General features: G+C 45.1%; 1 protein-coding gene across 1 annotated transcript in view; it reads left to right on the top strand.

Moving 5' to 3' along the window:
- The window catches only part of ASIC2 (acid sensing ion channel subunit 2), a 266,262-nt gene that overhangs the window by 230,168 nt on the left and 14,769 nt on the right, over positions 1-21,325 (top strand). The window contains exon 4 of the mRNA XM_035027455.1: positions 3,835-3,902. Coding sequence (XP_034883346.1) covers positions 3,835-3,902 — 68 coding nt within the window. The remainder of the gene's footprint in view (positions 1-3,834; positions 3,903-21,325) is intronic.

Below are 21,325 nucleotides of genomic sequence, written 5' to 3'. Positions count from 1 at the left end.
GGCTGAGGATTTGAGTCAAGAAGGACGAGAACACAGATTAACAAGTCAAGGCATGCAGACAGGGAGCACTAGTGAGCCCAGAACCCAAGCTATTAGCCTCATGGGCTTTTGAGTACCGCCAATGGCAAGCATAGCAAGACCCTCTTTAAAGTGACAAGGACAGATTTTAATCACAAATATACCCTTGCAGTAGGAACAAGGGTTCAGCATGAATGGAACTCAACTTCCATTTTCACAGAGGTGGCTGGGCATCTTAATGGAAACATGAGGGGAACAGAAGGGCCTGGACTGGAGTCTTGGATGTGAAAAATGGCAGAAAGCAGGAAGGGAGGACTGGTCCATGAGAAACCCACCTTGGTTTTGCTAACTGGCACTTGTCAGAGTTAAGCTCTTATCTGCCCACAAATACAAGGGGATGGAAGCCATATTTTTAGGTGTTGTCTGGAGCAGATAGTAAATTCTTTTGACAGTCTTGAGTTTTCTCAGGCAGGGACTTACCCTCCATGAGCGACACTAAAGAAATTTCTGGACTGAGTGGGAAGCTGGAGCTCATGACTTCTAAGAATAATTGTCTCTTTCTCCTCCCAAAAGGAAACTGAGGGACTCCCCATGGTGAGCATGATGCAGAACAGCCCATTCAGGCTTCAGAGAGGAAATTTATTGTTTGCTTTGAAGTGTGTTCTCAGAAAATCAGCCTCATTCAGAGCAGCCTTGTTAGGAGTATTATAACTAATTAGATATCTGGTTAAACATTTTACAACTCTTCAAAGCATTTCTGGGTCATCTCAATTCATTTCATTCATATTAATAGAGAAATACAAAAACACATCCCAGAACTAAATCTAATAATAAATTATGTTTACATGTATATAAAAGAACATATTCATAGGAAATAAGACTCAGGAAATAAACCAAAACACCCACAGTAGGGGAATTTTGAATGATTTTCTTTTCTGGGTTTTCCACATGTTTAAAAAAAATTTTTTTAAGATTTTATTTATCTGAGACAGAGAGAATGAGAGAGACAGAGAGCACATGAGGGGGGGAGGGTCAGAGGGAGAAGCAGGCTCCCCGCGGAGCAGGGAGCCCGAAGCGGGACTCGATCCTGGGACTCCAGGATCATGACCTGAGCCGAAGACAGTCGCTTAACCAACTGAGCCACCCAGGCGCCCTTCCACATGTTTTAAAATGTGGCTCTTTTTTATTCATTCAGCAAGTATTTTTTGAAACCCAATGATGAACAAGGTCATGGAGCAACAGTGATGAACAAAAGAGACCCAGGGTCTATCCCGCAGAGCTTATGAATTAGTATTGTCTTTCCCCTCTCAAAAATAATGTGAAGCCAAATAAAACTTAGGGATTGGTCCCATTTGTGTATTTTCATTCTGCCATTAGTATCCAGCTGATCCTGTTTCTCAAACTGCATTTCTGTGATTCCAAGAAGTACAACTGACTTTTGAACAATGTGGGGGCTCAGGAGCACCTAAGTCAATTAGGGGTTTTGACTCCCCAGAAACTGAAGTAATAATAGCCTACTGTTGACCAGAAGCTTTACCAATAACAGAGTCAATTAACACATATTTTGTATGTTCTTTGGATTATATACCATAGTCTTACAATAAAGTAAGCTAGAACAAAGAAAATGTTAAGAAAATCTTAGGAAGAAGAAAAATATATTTACCACATTGTACTATATTTATCAAAAAAATTCCTCATGTAAGTGCACACACCTGTTTTGTTCAAGTGTCACCTGTATATTTTTTCACATTTTTAACATTTCTGAAATCAGGATTTGTTTCTCAATCGATGGCATCTTATAGCTAAAATTAGCAGTGCTATTTCTTCCTCGGTGTCATATAAAATCATGGCGCCTCCTACAGTCTGCCTTGGCTATAGTGTCCCTTTTCCAGGATTCAGCTGCTTCAGCTCAACACTCAAGGGAATCTTGCAAGAAGGCCAGGTGTGACAAGACTATGGGAGCAGGAGGCCCTTTCCTGGACAGTTGGCGTGAATCATGTCAGAGAAATTGACTCCTGAGTGAGAGCACGAATAGGAACTGGTGATTTAAAGGACCACTACCGTGAATCCCTTTGTGAATTTGCATGGTAAAAATCACTCTACCCGTGCCAGGTGTATATATACCTCCTTCAAAATCTTTTCATTTTTTTATTCTAAAAGAGCACACTATTGCTCAGTAAACCAGACTGAAGATGACTGTTCTTAAAATCAGTATTTGTCCTAATCCCTATGAAGCCAGGATATGCCCCTGACTTACAGGACAGCCTGAGAAATGCTCCTTTGATGAGCTTAGCTAAGGTGGGAGTGCTGCAGGATTCCAGGACCACCACAACCACAAGCAATGGGGTGACACACTGGAGTGGAGACAGACCCAAGAAGGGAGGAAGAATACCAGTCACTTCCAACTGAACACACACCACTTGCCAGGCATCAAGCAACCGAGACACTTGACATGCATTATTTCATTTAAACCCCCACAGCAAACCCAAAAAGGTAATGGTGTTATCTCCATGTTCCAGATGACAAAACTGCAGTTTGGTAAATAACTTAAGGTTGCACTATAGGGGGAGAGCAAGGCTCAGCCTCAAGCCCAGATCTCTCTGTGGAGAGGAAACCAGACTTCAGAGACCTGGAGTCTATTGCTAACTGTGCCATGAGACCTTGGACAATTTGCTTCCTTCCCTGCGCCATGGGGTTTCCCATGCATGGAATGGAAGGGCTGGGTTAGAGGACCTCAGAGGGCTTCCAGCATTAACAGCCCCGCAGTCACAGGTAAATAATATTTTTTAAACTTTAGAAGAGAGGTTCCGAGCATGTTCCTCAATAGTACCCCTGCCTAGCACTTCCCATAATTTGCAAAGCCTCAAGCCCTTAAGAATGGCTTCCGAGGCTCTGTTCAACCAAGCCTGAGCCCTCTCTCCTGTGGGTAACCAACATGCATCGGACTTCAGCCAGACATTCCCTGTTCTTTGATGCCTGCTTTGTGCATTTTCTCCCACTGTTCCTTCTGCCCAGAATCCCTTCCTTGTCTTATCTGCTTGACGAAGGCTTAGTCATACTTCCAAACGTTCTTTAAAGATGCTGGTCTTTAAGAAAACTTTCTTCCACCCCTAAGAAGCAGCTAGTTGCTCCATTCAACTCTCTGTTCATTCATTTATTCCTTCAACAAATACCCACTGAGCACTTCTTGTGCTGGGAAAATGAAGATCAGCCAGACCTGCTCCCAGCCTCGGAGCACTCACAGAACGCAGTGGGTTTTTTGGCAATTTTGTCCCACTCCTAAGAGAAACAAAAGTCTCCTTGTAGGACTTATCTCCCCTTGCACAGCACTGATCTTTACACCTACCTTAAAAGAACTGATTTATTTAGCCTCCATCAGCTCTTGTCTCACCACAGACTGGGAGCTCCTTGAGAGCAAAAGGACTAATTCTTTCGAATTCTATACAACCAGTGCCTTGCTTATATAGGAGCTCAGTAAAAGCGCATTCTTCAAAGAGTGAGTGAACTCAATTGTGCAAATCTGCACCCTCTGTTCAAATAGCACTCAAATGCTTATGCTCTCCCTGTTTCCCCCCTCCCACCCCTGCCAAAACTCCCATGCAAACGAGCCCTGAGGCCCCTTTCTCCCTGATGCTAAGCCAACCTGTGATAGATGGTGATATCTATCATTCTGGCTACACACTTAGAGACCTTAATCATACCAAAAGTTCATGAAATTGTTCAGGGTTGGAAACAATCTGTGTACATGAGGCCCAGCCTTAGGTCTGTTGCTGAAAAGCTCTGAGTCTGCTGACCTCTCTGTGCCTTGGTTTACAGGCCTGCCTTACCTACTTCGCAGGGGTTACTATGCGGATACATAAGCTTGTGTATATGAAGATCCTTTTGTAAAATTTCAAACACTTATATGACTTGCTGGTCAAAAATTAATATATTCATAATCATTCATGGGATAAGGCCCTTCATGGTTATATAGAAGGTATCCCTGCCTAGTTTCTCAAAATATTTTCAATATGCCAGTACACTTTATGTAGTTCCTGTAAAATAGGCTTATATCGATTTCTAAAAGTGACATGTTCAACATGTACTGGAAAAGTTGGGTTGTGTAAACCAAGACACAACTTCTCCACTCTGAATCTGAACAGATACGGCCTCTGCCCTCTGCAACCCCCAACTTCAACACCAGATAAAATTGTGCTGGCTCATATGCATCCTAAAGCTGAGCTGAGGACTTCAGAACCCTTTCAGAAACCCCCCAACTCTGAGTCAGCCCCTGGAAGCAAGACCACAGATTAGGACCATTCCATTCAGTGCAATGAGGACAAGAGGGCCCCCCTGCCTTGAAAGTGATCTTCCTTCTACTCTCCAGAGGTTTATTCCAGAGGGTTTGGCAGTCAATGAGACCAGCCTTGCCAAGAGTCCACATCATTCAGCATTTTAAGCTCTCACACCTCTCCTTCATTGACATCCAACTATCACCTTCATGTCCACCTCCCTGGGCAGGTAGGGAAACAAGTGTGGAGAGCCGGGAAGACACCTCAGGTAGTGTAGTTCTTCACTTTGATTTACAGTTGAGGTATCAGGGACCAAAGAAGATGTTTCACACTGCCCCCATCACCCCAATATTGAGTATGAAGTTTTCCTAAGCTAGTCATTCTCCAACTAGACTATGTGTGAGAAGCAGAGAGGAAGAGGTTAAATGCGTATTCTTAGGCCCAACCCCTTCTATGTTAGGGTCTCTGAATGTGGAGCCCAAGAATCCGTCTTTCTAGCAAGATTCCCAGTAACACAGATGCACCCCAAAGTCGGAAAACTCCTGAATGAAAAAAAGGACCAGAAGACCCACTTTACCCTCAATGCCCAAAGCCCCAAGTTATGCAGCTGATGGCCCTTAGTTCTTCCCTGGTACTGCTTCACTCCCTTCCCACATCCTTAAGCACACACAAAAGCACACACATCCACCATGCTGGCCTACTGATGGCTGAGGAGGTAAGTGAACAAAAAAGTTTAAAATCTAGAGGGACCCATGCATGATGTGGCCTGGGCCTCCCAACAGCTTTGGGCCTCCTAACAGCTTTGGGAGAAGCTCTCTGGCTTCAGAATTAAATCCTGGGCAGCTGGGGAAGGAATGAAAATAAACCCAGCTCCTTCTGACAAAGCAGCTCACCTGCTTGAAGATGCCTGTTCAATGGGGTATTTCATTCCCACGTAATTTAATAGCCTATCCTGCCCATTAATGTCTTCCTGAGGGCAATCCCTGATGGGAACTACTTTGATTCCTGATGAATCATTCACTGGACAGTAAACTTTAGAGAGCAACTCAGGGCACCCAGCCCTGAACATCTGGCACTTGACAGTGGGGACATAAGGCTCTGATATGGGGACACTGGGTACTTAGAAAGAGTCCACAGATAGCCCCAAACGTGGCTTCAGGACTGGGAAATTAGACCTAAGAGCCCTGTTAATATGCTTACTCCCCAGAGAAGGCTGAATCCTCTCTGGCGGACTGAGAAGGGTTTAGACTCCCTTCCCCAAATGGTCAGTAGTGATGACCAAAGAGCATCAAGCATGTCAATATTTTATTTGAGATCTTTGTATTTACACTCCCTTCCAAGTTCTACTGTTAACTTCTGCCTAGATTTTCCAACACAGAGACCTGTCTCTCTCCCTCTCCATCTCTGTACACTCTCCTTCTCTCTCTCATGCATGCACATGTGCATGCAGATACATACACAGAGTTATGTGTCCTTAGGGTCTGTAGCTCACATTAAAACTCTATGGGGTGGGTAGTTTAGTTAGAGCTTTCAGTAAGGAATCCAGGAATAATCCAGAGAACTGAAGTCTAACCCCAGCTCTGAAGCCCACTGGTATGACCACAGGCATCACTTGGACTCTCTGGACCTCAGTTTTTCCATCTGTCAAACCAATTGGAGTAGATTAATGGTTTGCCACCTAGCTGCAGGATCAAAATCCTCTGAGGAGCATGTGGGCCCCACACCAGAACAAATGAATCCTGAATTCTGAGGTGAGCCTAGGGCATCTGTGGTTTATACAAGTACCCAGGGGAATTCTGTTGCAGAGTACGGGTTGAGCACACCTGCCCTGGGTGATCCAGTTCTGCTACTCAGTTAAGTCCACCATTTATCAAGGAAGAGACAAGGCCGAAAGAAGAGAGTAGCTGCCTTTCTTCTGATTCCCAGGAAGAAAGGCCAAGGCCTGAAATGCTCAAACTGTGCCATCTGGGACTCAATTTAATTTAGGAATTTCCTGAATAGAAAGAAAAGGGTGTTCTGAATATAAAATCAAAGAGGCTTGAGGTTCCTTAGCAGGAATATGCTGCCAAGGGATAGAAAGAGATTTCTCACGGGGTGCAGCCTGGAGTCTAGGATGACCTGAGGGCCTCAGAGGACCTCAAGCTGTCTGATTATCCCAGAGACCTTCCACCCTCATACTGGGCCTGATGACGTTCTCCAAGCACCTCCTCAGGCCTCATAGGCAAGTCCTTTTACAGCCCAAGACAAGTCCCTTCCCTCTGCCCCTCATATGCTCCTCTGTAAAATAAGGAGGGTGGGAGCTCCCTTTCCCCCTCAACTCTATATTGCACACTAACATCTCTGAAATTAATGGGGTCTTACAGTCAATGTCTTCTTGCCATTAACTGGCAGATACTTTTTTCCAAAGCGGTATGCAAAATCATGATGCATCTTACAATGGTTATTAGCATCTGGAGTTTAGCATACAATGGGGAAATAGGGCAATATCTCTTGTCCCTTCCAACTCAAATATTCCAAGATTCCACAACTCTGTGGCCTTGAGTCTGGATCATACTTAACCATCAAAGGGTAACTTCATCAAGCCCAATGGAGAAGCACAGGTTCCTGCTAATTCTTAGTCAGTGTTATCCCAGGACCAGCAGCATCAGCCTTGTAAGGCATGTATACAAAGCAGTTTGTTTGAATCCTGAGAGAGGAAGACCCCTAGAGGATGTAGGGGCGTACTTTTCCTTTAAAAGCCAGATGTGGAGAAGGTGTGCCTTCTTAAATGACACAACTGGGACAGGGCCTGGGCAAGCACATCCAGAATCCCTTCACTCCCTCTTCCCGACCATGTGACACCTGTTCTGCCGCTCTCCTTCCTGGGCCTCACTCTGAGAATCCTCAACACTTAGAGAAGGAACCTATCATTTTAGATCCCTGATACCCAGTCCAGTCTTGGCTGCTCATCTCTGCCCCTGGACCTCAATTTTACAACTGCATTTCCCATCTTCCTTGTGTCCCTCTTATGTCTAGCCTGACAGGACACCCCAGGGCTCACCACCCATCCATTCATTAATTCGATAAGTATTTACCAAGCATCTGCATCCCTTGGGAACCCACAGATGCTTACCACATGGTCCCACCCCTGGGGAGCTCAGAGTCTGGGGATGCCAATCAACATGTGAACCACTGTTTGTAATGCCTCGTGGTAAGTGCTAAGAGAAGCAAAGCATGGAGTGCTATAGGAGTCAAACTTCGAGATCAAGGAGGCTACCTGGAGGAGTTGCTATCTAAACTGGTATTAAGGGATTGGTAAACATTAGCTGGATGAAAAGTGGGAGGAAAAGCATTCCAGGCATCGTGAACAGCTTAAAAAAAGGCAAAGAGGCAAGAACCAGGTTGTGAGCAAATTTCTATTGCAGAGCATAAAGTCTGGATCAGGAAATGGAGAGAGAAGAGGTTGGGAGGTAGGCAGGGCTGGATTAAGCAGGGCCTGGGCGGCCAGGTTAAACATTTGGACTTTAACCTTAGGAGTTGGCCTTTCCCTGATTTCTGCCATGTTGCCATGCAACAAAAACTTAAGCCTTCAGGGTGTCCTGCAACAGGGGAAGTTGGGATCATAAAGAACCACCAGGCAGGCTCTGTTACCATACTCCTGAGGCCTTTGGGATGGATAGAAAGACATCATATCATAGATAAATTGTGGCACAACGCAAAGCATCCAGTGATCAGATGGGAAGGTCTACTGGAGTCAAGAAGAGGGAGAGTGGACAACAGATGGTCCAGGACAGCTTCTTAGAGGAGGCAAGACTTGAGAAACAAATGAGCAAACTCAGCCATAATACAGGGCTTTGAAGTAGACAAGGGATCAGAAATTCCTCAGAAGATTGGCTGACCTCAGAGACCCTAGGGAAACCAGAAGTGACTCTTGGGGAATGAATAGACCTGGAGCAGGAAAGGAAAATGTGGCAACTGAGCCAATTAATGGGTGAGGAGGGGGGCTAGGGTCAGAATAATTCAGGTGGCCGGAAGTCAGTGCCCAAGGAATTCCCCAACGGGCAGCTGTCGGAGTCAAATCCCACATGCCCAAGGGCAGGCGTTTGGTGGACAGGGGCTGCCAGCCTCAGAAACATCCACAGAATTCTCATTGTTTTGAGCTGTTGAACCTAGGAAAGTAACTGCATTAGATTCAGTTGACTCTTCTGTGGTGAATGCTTAGCTTGCTGGGAGGAAAATAGCCACCCAAAGCCACACTAGGAAATGCAGAAAGGAGAGCCCTGACCCAGGGGCAATGCAGTGAAGGGGGGAGCTTGGCCAAGGCCATGTGCCCAATGGCAGTGGTGCACCCTGAGCCTGCTAACGGTGTGTCATGAAGTGTGCGGAGAATTCCTTCTGCCCACCCCATGTACACCCTGGACTCCGAGCATCTCCCCATGCCAGGGCACCACTGATCACGCCCTTTTCTCATCGGGATCAATAAAAGAGGACATACTACCCCAGTGTTTATATCTGAGTGATAGCTTATGAGCCAAATGACCGAAGTCTAAATAACTAAGCCATGTGTACTTGACAATGAAGGGCTAGAACGACAGAGATGCCACAGTTGCTAAACTTGCACCATAAGCTTTTTTATAATGCTAAATTCTCTCTGGTGTCAGGCAAAGCTGAAAGCCACAGGACCCCTGAGGACCGTGTTCTGAAAAATTGTGGCTTGGACAAACACAGCTCGGGAAAAACTGAGTATTGATTTCCCTCACGTGACTGAGCTGTTAGCGGTAAAATTATAGAATCCTGGAGTGTTGACGCTGGGAGAGCCCTAAGAGACCAAGGGCTGTTCCAAGCTGCCTCCTAGATTTGCTCTTGGAGAAACCGACGCCCAGGGAAGATTTGCCTTGGTAACTGTCCTGGCTACAACAGAGCCAAGAGTATAGTCAGTTGAGCCCATCTTTGTGCCAGCCTTGGGGAAGAAAAAACTGTCGCCTCCTTCCAAAAAGCTTGAAGGGTAGAGGGAGGCAGGAACGTCAGCCAATAACTACAATAAAGTGTTGCAGGTGCTGGTATAAAACCCAAGGCTGGACACCAGGATCCAAAGGCAACAGGAATGGAAGTAGAAGGCTTCTCAGCAGAGGAACACAAACTGAGCCTTAAGAGCCAATGAGTAAGTTACAAACTGAAGAGCAGGAAGAACTTTCCAGGCCGGGAGGCAGAAGAAAAAATGTGGAGAGGCCATGGGACCCTATGGTTGGAGGAAGACAAGAGGAAAGACAGGAGGTTGGATCATGCACGAACTTCTGAGAAAAGGAGCTTGGATTTCATTGGAGAAGATGGTGACATGGTCAAGTTCATGTTTTAGGAAGATCAGTTGGGGGTCAGATTGGAGGAGGGTGTACAGAAGGCAGGAGGGCCAGTTAGGAGATTGTTGTAATGGTGCAGGAGGGGGCTGGTGACAGTCTCAACTTGTCAAGAAGAGGGGGCTCTCACATGGACTTGAAGACATGGAGTCAGACTTGCTCATCCATCCGGTAGAGACTAAAGGAGAAGGGAGAAGTCAAAGTCCTTTTATAGAAAGACAATATCTTTCCCTCCAACTTCCAACAGGAACATTTCATAAAGTCTAAAATTGAGAATCCATATTTCCAATGTTCTTTGAGTTATGAGTTGAATGTCCACACAACAGCCATCTGAATGAGTTAGGTGTATTATCTGGTTAGTAGAAAGCACCGTTCTAACGCAGGATACACTACCACCTTGGATTTCATTATGTTTGAGGACTGAGTTCTGCTAAATCAAATAATGCCTGCCATAGGGAGAAGAGGCCAACTGCTATAAAATCTACCACTTAAATCCGAGTGGTTTGACACAATAAAGTGTATTCCTTGCTCGTGCTAAGGTCCAGTGCAATTGATAGTGGAGTTCTGTTCCACACAGTTATTTAGAGATCCAGATTTCTCCCATCTTGTGGCCCCCTCCCTTCTGGGGCATCCACTCTCCATGGGCTCAGCCAAGGAGTCCCTTGGTGACTCCTTCCCCAAGGTGAGAACTAGTCACACGACCCACCTAAGGGTGAGGGGGCCTGGGAAAGGCACCCCAATCGAAGTAGATGGGAACACCACTATTGGAACCCCATGATCTCTGCTACACTGCCTGATGTTTATCTGTGCAGTGGATTCACAGTTTAGAACATGATATTTTCTCAATCAAGGTTCTCTGGATACTCACTGGAGCTCATTGGACAGAATTTGCCCAGCCATCCTTGACTTAGAGACACCAAACAAGCAGGGGCGCCTCATATCCTGGAGGTCAGTGAGCACAGATGGTGTCCTGCTACCCGTGCCCTGGTCCCTCCATCCTGAGGAAAGGGTTCAGCCGTCCACCTGCCAATCTCCCCAAAGCTTGGAGCTCTCTCTTCTCCACATGTTCCTCCTGACAGATAGGGCTCTCCTTCCGCACCCACAGGAGACGGAATCTCTAAGGCAGTTGTCAAGAATTACCGCAGCCAGGAGAAAGGACCGAGAGAATGGGAGTGATTCATCAAGAAGACTCATAGGCTGATTGGGCAACTCGTGATCAGAGCTGTTTAGCTACCCAAAGGGATAGCAGGATCAATTACAGCCAGAAGAATAAACAATTACAGCTTTGGCATCTTACACTGTGAAGTCATTCTTATCACCTGTCACTGGGTTTTTAAAGATTACGGGGAAAGGTTTGGGGGTGCCTGACTCTGCATTTATATCTGCTTTGAACAACTGAAGGATGGGGTTCCCGGAAAAGATGAAGAGATAATTATAAATGAAATCTCCTTGGGTTACTCTTTCAGACCTTTTTTTCAATCCTATTTGATTTCTAGCAGGTAATGGCTCCTAGTGCCGCCTTTCCATGACATAAGCTGTGCTCTTTCCCTGTCCCCACTAAGGTTGCTCTCAAGTAGCTAATGATTCAAAAATGGGTGTGGCAGCATACACATGTAGCTGACATTTAAAGGACCCGGCCAAGCCCTTTGTGAAAATCAGGGGTCCTTGAATAATTAAAATAACCCCTGCTGTGATTCAAGTTTGGGTGCATCTTGCAGACTGGATTTTCTTAAGACTCTGGGCTCTTTTGCCAGGACAAAAGAAAGGTTCTCTGCTATGTTGAGTACTGCTATGTGTCATATAACCAATGTGTTGGTTTATGTTCATACATTATCTCATAAAAACTCTCCAAGACAGAGAATACTATCTTTATTTCACAGAGGTAACTGATAAGAATCAAAGAGGTTCAATAATTCACCCAAGGTCACTAAGCCAGCCAGTGGTAAAGCTGAGTTTCAAGCTTAGAATTTCTGACTACAAACCAATAATTCTTTTCACTCTCATTACAATCCCCAAGTAAGTTGCCTGCCTGTGGGCTTCTTTGGAAGACCCCAGAGAAAAGTCAGCTTACTAGTGTGTTTAAAGAAGCTCCCAGGCACAATAAAAAAAATTAAAAAAAAAAGCTCCCAAGAAAGGAAAAAATTTGAATCCGCAGTGTTGTGGACAGTGTGGTGGTTGACTCTCATCTATGGGATCACCTTGCCTTTCCCAGGTGGCTGGGCAGTAACCAAGTAAGAGTCCAGGATAGGGCAAGGGATGCGGAGACAGCTGGTTCAGGGTGGGGTATAACCAGGAGTCAAAAGACTTGGTTGCTTGTCCAAACCCTGCCTTCAACCTGTTAGATGATCTCAGGCAAAACATTTTGCTTCTGTGAATCGCAGTCTTCTCATCTGTAAAATGGGGATAATATGGCAGTCCCACCTTAAGAGAGAAAAGGAAGACCTACCAAGGAGCATCCTGAGACAGGCAGGCATCTCCTAGCAGGTCTCTGATAATGAATGGCCTCTTTCCAGGGGTGGCAGCCATCACTAGGATTAGACCTGGAGGGCTACCTTGGAGTGGGATCTGTAGGACAATGGTGCAGGTGTTTGGCATCAGACTGTCCAAGTCTGAATCCTGACTCCACCACTTACCAGTGGCGGGGTCTTGAACAAGTTTCTGCAAATTTCTGCTCAGTTTCTTCCTCTGAGTACCAAGGATAAGAGTAGTACCCCCATCATAATCTATGCAAAGCACCTGACCAGAGAGTTTCAGTCTATGCTTCCTCGTTCCTCCCCTTCCCACCCTCTTTCATGGTAGGATGATGCTATCTCCCCAACCCCAAAGAGGATGGCCGAGGGCCTATGGGACAATCTCCAGGAGCCCTGAAAAGAGCTCGAAAGGTTATTTGTTCTTCTTTGAAAGGCAAGCACCAGGGACTTCTTCGTGGGCTGACAGTTTGCATTTGCTCACTGCTTCACTGGGGAAGGTTCACTTCAAAGCATACTTTATCAGAGCATCAGGGAAAACATCTGAGCATTTTGTAGTTAAGTCAATATTGTTTATGATTTCTTCCAACGCTCATCTGAGTCGGGAAAGAGCGAAGGGTGGTAGACAGAGTCACATTTCGAGCACCAACCCCAGGATAGACCTTATGTACATATTAATGTAATAGATAAAGGCATTGACACCTGTAGAGAAGTGTCACGTGCCCATGGTCATCCAGGGCCAGGATTGGACACTAGGTCTGATTGAGCCCAATCCAGACTGTGTTCTCTTGGAAATGCAGGAGAAGGGATGCTTTCAAGCCATGCTGCCAACCAAAGGTGCCCTGTGTTACTTCATGGCTCAAGCACAGAGGTGCATTCTGCTGGGAGGTAGATGGGGGCCAAGGAGTAGCCACTCAGTTTAGCTCTGTGCTCTGGGCAATTCTCCCAGCAGGCACATTCAGTATAAAGAGAACCTCCGCAGGGGGCTTCGTGGGTCATTTGCATGTTCTTGTCACAGTCCCAGGTTGAGGTTCAGGCTTTTGGTCAAGGTCTTCTTCTTGCTAGGTGAGCAGGGTTGGCCACCACCAGTTTCTTTCCAGTGAGGTTCAAGCAGTCATGCTCTATCCTGGGGACCAGAGGGGGGCAGCAGTGAGCAGGAGACCTAGCCAGGCGGGGCCGGAGAGCTCAGGCTTGAGGAATCCCCACCCTTCCCCAGCCCACCTATGTCAAATCTCCACAAAGGGGTGGTTTTCCCCTGGGCACAGTCCCAGGCTGGAGTTCTTGCTATAAACCAAATGTTGTACTGATAGGTGCCTCAATCTGCATGCTACTTCATTTAATACTTCCTCCGGCCCTCCGAAGTAGAGACAATTATTCCCATTGTGCAAAGGAAGAAACCAGAGACTCGGTAACTATCCCTGGGAGCAGGGCAAGACAACTAGCTCAGCCATACAAAATTGAGATCATTTAGCAGAAAAGATTTACTTAACGATTATAGAGTACTCTCACCTGTATAAGAAATACGGCCCAGTATGACAACCAAGGTGGCACTTGAAAGGATGGTGGCAAGGAAGCCACAGTTTGAAGGACTAATAGGTAGTGATCGATGGGCTTTCACCATGATAATGAGCCCCCCATGAAAAATAGTTTGGGAATTATGGAACACAGTGTGGTGTTAAAAACAGCCCAGATACGAGCAGGCACTCCTCTTGGGCAAATTACATAAGATCAATGAAATGTGGCTCCAGCCGTGCTGAGCTGCAAAGATCAGACCTGAGAGCTCAGCCTCACGTGTGAGAGCCAAGTTGCTCACGAGCATAAACTTCCGCTTGCAATCCTCACCCTTCCTGAATCCACCCATGTCTTATGGCTGTAAATGTCAACCACCCCCACTGAAAAGCTATAGGAAGAAAGTGACAAAAGATGAATTTTATGGCAACCGCTTGGTACACACAGAGCCTCCATGCAGGGCCATCTAGGGCTCGGGGGGATGCAACTGGGGATTTAATCATGCTGTGTCACAAACCCGGGGGGACATCCATCTCCAAGTCTGAAGGTGCGCTCCAGGATTGGTTCTGCTCTGGGGCCCCTGCTGCAGCAGCAGAGTCCCACAGGGAGAAGGCGGCTGTGGCCCATTCTTACACCCTTCCGAGGCCTTCAGAAGCCTCCTGGGAGGGGGTAGTCCTCGAGTTTTTGCAGGGCGCCACTCAGGGAAGCCGCCCAACCCCCACCTAGAGAATAATTGTGCAGATTAATGAAGCCACACACTTGGTTGCAGCTGTGGGTCAACAACATCTGGAAAGTGTGGTGGGCTGAAAACTCTCCTACTTGGCTCAGAATATTTTCTTAGGGCCTGTGGAAAGTTTATAGGTGGGGGTGGGGGTAAGTAACTGGCCCCGTATTTTTGGGGGGTGGGAGGATCACAGGAGGACTGCAGAAGCCAGAACTGGGCAGGCATGTCTTACGGTTACCCACCCTACACCCAGCGCTTACTCTCGCAGGCTCCCCGCCTAGGCAGAAGCCCCCCCCCAATATGATAGGCCACTCCCCACCACCAAGATAGATGAAGAGTGGATTTTGAAAGGAGCTAGGAGCCAACACTGTTGCAAATGCACAAAGATGTGTTCCACTTTAAGAAAGCCTGCTAAATGAACATTTCAACCTGGACCCAACTTCCGTTTCAAATATACCCATTGAAAAAAGCAAGGTCATAAAAAGCCCCCATTCCAAAAGAGATGGTGAACAGAGGCCAATCTGTAAAGGGAAGGTATCTGAAGGGGAAACAGTGGGGTGACCGGGATTGAAGCTATATGGTTAGCCAAGGAGCGAGTGAAGACCCAGGTGGGATGGCAGTAGAGGGAAACAGAATGCTCAGGGCTGCCTATGCACTCTGTGGAGGTAGCATGCACACTTCAGTCCTTGTGAGTGGAACCTCCTGCTGTTGCACAGTGCACACCCTGCACAGCTGTCCGCAGCAGTTCTGATAGTCCAATTCAGCATAGAGAGAGGACAGTCTGCTGGCCTCTTCTCGATTCTTCAGTTGATGATACCTGAGGGTGGAAGTTGGACTGGGGTTTCCTTAGACGGAAAAGAACAAGGAAAAAAAAAGGAGGAAGAGGAGGAGGAGAAAGAAGAAGAAGGAAAGAAAATACAGGAGAGAAATGCAGTCTGGAACTTAAGTGGCCACATTCCAGCTTACAGAGCTGAGAGTGGGGGTCAGAGATGGGGTGAGGGAGTCAGGACCCCATAGTTCTATACCCTAAGAACCCAACAGCACTGACAAGAGGGTTCCCCTTTCTCCACAGCCTCTCCAACATTTGTTTTCTTTCCCTGTCCATTTTTGCCATTCTAACTGGTGTAAGGTGGTATCTCAGTGTGGTTTTGATTTGGATTTCCCTGAAAGCTAATGATGATGAACATTTTTTCATGTGTCTTTTAGCCATTTGTATGTCTTCTTCAGAGAACTGTCTTTTCATATCTTCTGCCCACTTTTTGACTTGACTATTGTTTTTTGGGTGTTGAGTTTGAGAAGTTCTTTACCGATTTTGGATACCAGCCCTTTATCTGTAGTGTCATTTGCAAATATCTTCTCCCATTCTGTGGCTTACCTCTTTGTTTTGTTGACTGTTTCCTTTGCTGTGCAGAAGCTTTTTATCTTGATGAAGTCCAAAAGTTCATTTTTGCTTTTGTTTCACTAGCTTTTGGAGATGTATCTTGAAAGAAGTTGCTGTGGCCGATGTCAAAGAGTTTACTGCCTATGTACACCTCTAGGATTTTGATGGATTCCTGTCTCACATTGAGGTCTTTGTGAATGGTGTTAGAGAATGGTCGAGTTTCATTCTTCTGCATATGGCTGTCCAATTTTCCCAGCACCATTTATTGAAGAACTTTTTTCCATTGCATGTTTTTTCCTGCTTTGTCAAAGATTATTTGACCATAGAGTTGAGGGTCCATATCTGGGTTCTCTATTCTGTTCCATTGGTCTGTATGTCTGTTTTTGTGCCAGTACCATACTGTCTTGGTGATCACTGCTTTGTAATATAGCTTGAAATCGGGCAACGTGATGCCGCCAGCTTTGTTTTTCTTTTTCAACATCTCCTTGGCGATTCGGGGTCTTTTCTGATTCTATACAAATTTTAGGACTGTTTGTTCCAGCACTTTGAAAAATGTTTTTGGAATTTTGATCGGGATGGCATTGAAGGTATAGATTGCTCTGGATAGAATAGACATTTTAACGTTTATTCTTCCAATCCATGAGCATGGAATATTTTTCCATCATTTTGTGTCTTCTTCAATTATTTTCATGAGTGTTTTGTAGTTCCTAGAGTATAGATCCTTTACCTCTTTGGTTAGGTTTATTCCGAGGTATCTTATGGTTTTTGTCCTATTGTAAGTGGAATCATTTCTTTAATTTCTCTTTCTACATTTGTGTATAAAAAAAGCAACTGATTTCTGTGCATTGATTTTGTATCCTGCCACTTTACTGAATTGCTGGATGAATTCTAGTAACTTGGGGGTGGAGTCTTTTGGGTTTTCCACATAAAGTATCATGTCGTCAGCAAAAAGAGTTTGACTTCTTTGCCAATTTGAATACTTTTTATTTCTTTTTATTGTCTGATTTCTGTTGCTAGGACTTCTAGTACTATGTTGAACAACAGTGGTGTGAGTGGGCACCCTTGACGTGTTCCTGATCTTAAGGGAAAGGCTCTCAGCTTTCCCCATTGAGGATGATATTCGCTGTGGGTTTTCCTAGATGGATTTTATGAGCTTGAGGAATGTTCCCTCTATCCCTATACTCTGGAGAGTTTTAATAAGGAAGCGATGTTGTATTTTTTCAAATGCTTTTTCTGCATCAATTGAGAGGACCATATGGTTCTTCTCCCTCTTCTTATTAATGTGTTCTATCACATTGATTGATTTGCGAATGTTGAACCACCCTTGCATCCCGGGGATAAATCCCACTTGGTCGTGGTGGATAATCCTTTTAATGTATTGTTGGATCCTATTAGCCAGGATTTTGTTGAAGATTTTGGAATCCATATTCATCAAGGATATCGGTCTGAAATTCTCCTTTTTGATGGGGCCTTTGCCTGGTTTGGGGATTAAGGTAATGCTGACCTCATAGAATAAGTTTGGAAGTTTTCCTTCTGTTTCTATTTTTTGAAAAAGCTTCGGTAGAATAAGTATTTCTTCTTTGAATATTTGGTTGAATTCCCCAGGGAATCCATCAGGCCCTGGACTCTTGTGTTTTGGGAGGTTTTTGATCACTGCTTCAATCTCGTTACTGGTTATTGGCCTATGCAGGTTGTCAATTTCTTCCTGTTTGTTCTGGCAGCTTATGTATCCAGGAAGGCCTCCATTTTATCCAGATTGCTCAGTTTATTGGCATATAGTTGTTGATAATAATTTCCAATAATTGTTTCTAGTTCCTTGGTGTTGGTCGTGATCTCTCCCCTTTAATTCATAATTTAATTAATTTGGGTCCTTTCTCTCTCTCTCTTTTTTTTTGATAAGTCTGACTAGTGGTTTATCGATCTTATTAATTCTTTCAAAGAATCAACTTCTAGTTTCGTTGATCTGATCTACTGTGTTTCTGGTTTCTAATTCATTGATTTCTGCTTTAATATTAATTATTGCTCTTCTAATGCGTGGCTTAGGCGTCATTTGTTGCTTTTTCTCTTGTTCTTTAAGGTGTAGTTATTTGGTGAATTTGGGATTTTTCTATTTTGAGTGAGGCTTGGATGGCTATGTATTTCCCCCTTAGGACCACCTTTGCAGTATCCCATAGGTTTTGGACCGATCTGTTTTCATTCTTTCATTTCCATGAATGTTTAAGTTCTTCTTTGATTTCCTGGTTAACCCAAACATTCTTGAGCAGAGTGGTCTTTAGCTTCCAAGTGTTTGAATTTCTGCCAAATTTTTTCTTGTGATTAAATTCCAGTTTTAGAGCACTGTGGTCTGAGAATACACAAGGAAAAATCTCAATATTTTGGTATTGGTTGAGACCTGATTTGTGACCCAGTATATGGTCTATTCTGGAGAAAGTTCCATGTGCACGCCAGAAGAAGGAGAATTCTGTTGTTTTAGGGGGGAATGATCTGTAAATATCTATGAGGTCCATCTAGTCCAATGTCATTCAAAGCTCTTGTTTCCTTGCTGATTTTCTGCTTAGATGATCTGTCCATTGCTGAGAGTGGAGTATTGAAGTCTCCTACAATTAATGTATTGTTATCCTATGACTTTATTTTGGTTAACAGTTGGCTTATGTAGATGGCTGCTCCCATGTTGGGGGCATAGATATTTACAATTGTTAGATCTTCTTGTTGGATAGAACCTTCAAGAATGAGAGAGTGTCCTGTGTCTCCTCTTACAGATTTTAGTTTAAAATCTAATTTTTCTGATATAAGAATTGCTACCCCAGCTTTCTTTTGAGGTCTGCTGGCATGGAAGATGGAGCTCCATCCCGTCACTTTCAGTCTGGATGTATCTTTAGGTTCAAAATGAGTCTCCTGTAAACAGGATATGGATGGGTCCTTTCTTTTTATCCAATCTGCAACCCTGTGCCGTTTTATGGGAACATTTAGGCCGTTCACATTGAGAGTGATTATTGAAAGATATGAATTGTCATCATGTTGCCTGTGAAGACGTTGTTTTTATAGATTGTCCTTGTAAATTTCTGTTGTAGATCACTCTTGGGGTCTTTCTCCTTTTATAGAACCCCCCTTAATATTTCTTGCAGGGCCAGCTTAGTGGTCACATATTCTTTCAGTTTCTGCCGGTCGTGGAAGCTCTGCATCTCTCCATCCATACTAAATGAAAACCTTGCCAGATAAAGTATTCTTGACTGCATGTTCTTCTCATTTAGTACCCTGAATATGTCTTGCCAGGCCTTTCTGGCTTGCCAGGTCTCTGTGTATTGGTTTGATGTTATTCTGATGTTCCTCCCTCTGTACTTAAGGAATCTCTTCCCCCAACTGCCCTTAAGATGGTTTCCTTGGTTCTAAGATTTGCAAGTTTTACTATTACATGCCGGGGTGTTGGCCTGTTTTCCTTGATCTTAGGAGGGGTCCTCTCTGCCTCTAGGACTCGAATGTTTGTTTCATTCCCCAGATTAGGGAAGTTCTCAGCTACGATTTGCTCAAATACATTTTCTAGTCCTCTCTCTCCACTCCCTCCAGGATTCCAATTATTCTGACATCGGAACGCTTCATTGTGTCACTTATTTCTCTGGTTCTATTCTCATGGATTCTGAGTTGTTTTTCCCTGGCCTCTTTTCCGTTTTTATCTATTATATTGTCTTCCAGGTCACTTATTCGTTCTTCTGCCTCACCTACCCTAGCTGTTAGATTATCTAGATTGGATTGGATCTCATTGATAGCATTTTTAAGTTCTGCCAATTCCCCTTTTATTTCTGCCCTTAGAGACTCTATGTTGCCATTAATTGATTTCTCCATTCTAGCCACTGTCTTCACAATTGCTAACCTGAATTCCATCTCTGACATCTTGGTTATATCTGCATCCATTTGTAAATCCACAGCATAAGTCATAATCTCTGAGTCTTTTCTATTTTGGGGGTTCCTCCTCCTAGTCATTCTGTTGGTGGTTGTTTGAGGGAATGTATAGAGTCCAAATTATTAACCAGAACCCAAGCAAGATGCAACTGTTTTCTTGGGACCTTAGGGTTGCTGGCCTCTTGTTTTCCCAGCCTGTCTTCTGCTGGAGGTGCCTGCTACACTGTTACTCAGGCAACCCTGTTTGGGCGGTGTTGCCCTGCCCCCCGGTGGCGGGGGATGGGCTCAGCAGAAATCAGTCTTTGGGGCTTCTGTTCTCTGGCAGCTTTCTCTGGTGGCTTTCTGCATCTCTTCCCCGAGTCAGAGCAGAAGAGACCTTTTCCAACCCTCTCCTCAGAGCAGAGAGAGCACAGTCTGTTCAGTGAGCTCTCCAGGCCACACCCTCTCTCTTTCTGTCTGTGCTGCTATAAACTCAGCATCCTGGGTTGTGCACCCTTCTGCAGCGCTCCCAGTCCTGCCTCCAGATTGGGGCAGCAGGTCTCTGCCCTTTGTGCTTCTAAACCTGCAGACCCTCACAGCTCCCACACGTGTGACCCCACCGTTCTGGGTTTCTGCCCCAGGGGCTGCAGTTCACAGGCGCGACCCCGCCACTCCGGGTTTCCGCCCCGGGGGCTGCCCTAGTGTCCTTTCCCCGCCACTACCGGTCTGAGAGTCTGTTCCTGTTCACAGAGTGTGAGGTTGTCACTCACCGGTGGTGTAGGATCCCCCAGGCCAGGCACCCTCCCGCTGCCATTTATCCTCTGATATCTGCCTGCGGAATCATGGCTCCCTGCTTTGTACCTAAAAACCAACTGCCTGCGATATTCTGTGTGTAGAGATCCATATGTTCTTACATTTCAGGCTGGTTTCATGGGTGCCCAGAGTGGTCTGGTAGATATCCAGCTAAATTCCGGGGAAAAGTTGAAATAAGGTCCCCTACTCCTCTGCCATTTTTATCCCACTGGGTAATGCACTTTTTTCCCTTTGTATTGTCATGTTAATCACCATACATTACATCATTAGTTATAGATATAATGTTCCATGATTCATTGTGCATAACACCCAGTGCTCCATGCAGAACGTGCCCTCTTTAATACCCATCATCAGGCTAACCCAACCTCCCATCCCCTCCCTTCTAGAACCCTCAGTTTGTTTTTCAGAATCCATCTTTTCTCATGGTTTGTCTCCCCCTCCGATTTCCCTCTCTTCATTCTTCCCTTCCTGCTTATCTTCTTTTTTTCTTAACATATTGCATTATTTGTTTCAGAGGTACAGATGTGAGATTCAACCATCTTGCACAATTCACAGCGCTTACCAGAGCACATACCCTCCCCAGTGTCTATCACCCAGCCACCCCATCCCTCCAACCCCCCCCACTACAGCAACCCTCAGTTTGTTTCCTGAGATTAAGAATTCCTCATATCGGTGAGATCATATGATAAATGTCTTTCTCTGTTCGACTTACTTCACTCAGGATAATACCCTCCAGTTTCATCCACGTCGTTGCAAATGGCAAGATCTCATTCCTTTTGATGGCTGCATAATATTCCATTGTGTGTGTGTGGGTGTGTGTGTGTGTGTGTGTGTGTATATATATATATATATATATACCACATCTTCTTTAGCCATTCATCTGTTGATGGACATCTTGGCTCTTTCCACAGTTTGGCTATTGTGGACATTGC

The sequence above is a fragment of the Mirounga leonina genome, unplaced genomic scaffold (assembly GCF_011800145.1).
Source record: "Mirounga leonina isolate KUSES-001 unplaced genomic scaffold, KU_Mleo_1.0 Mir_200, whole genome shotgun sequence".
Classification (NCBI taxonomy): Eukaryota; Metazoa; Chordata; class Mammalia; order Carnivora; family Phocidae; genus Mirounga; species Mirounga leonina.
The sequence above is the reverse complement of the archived record's forward strand: the minus strand, read 5'-3'. Positions and strand labels throughout refer to the sequence as shown.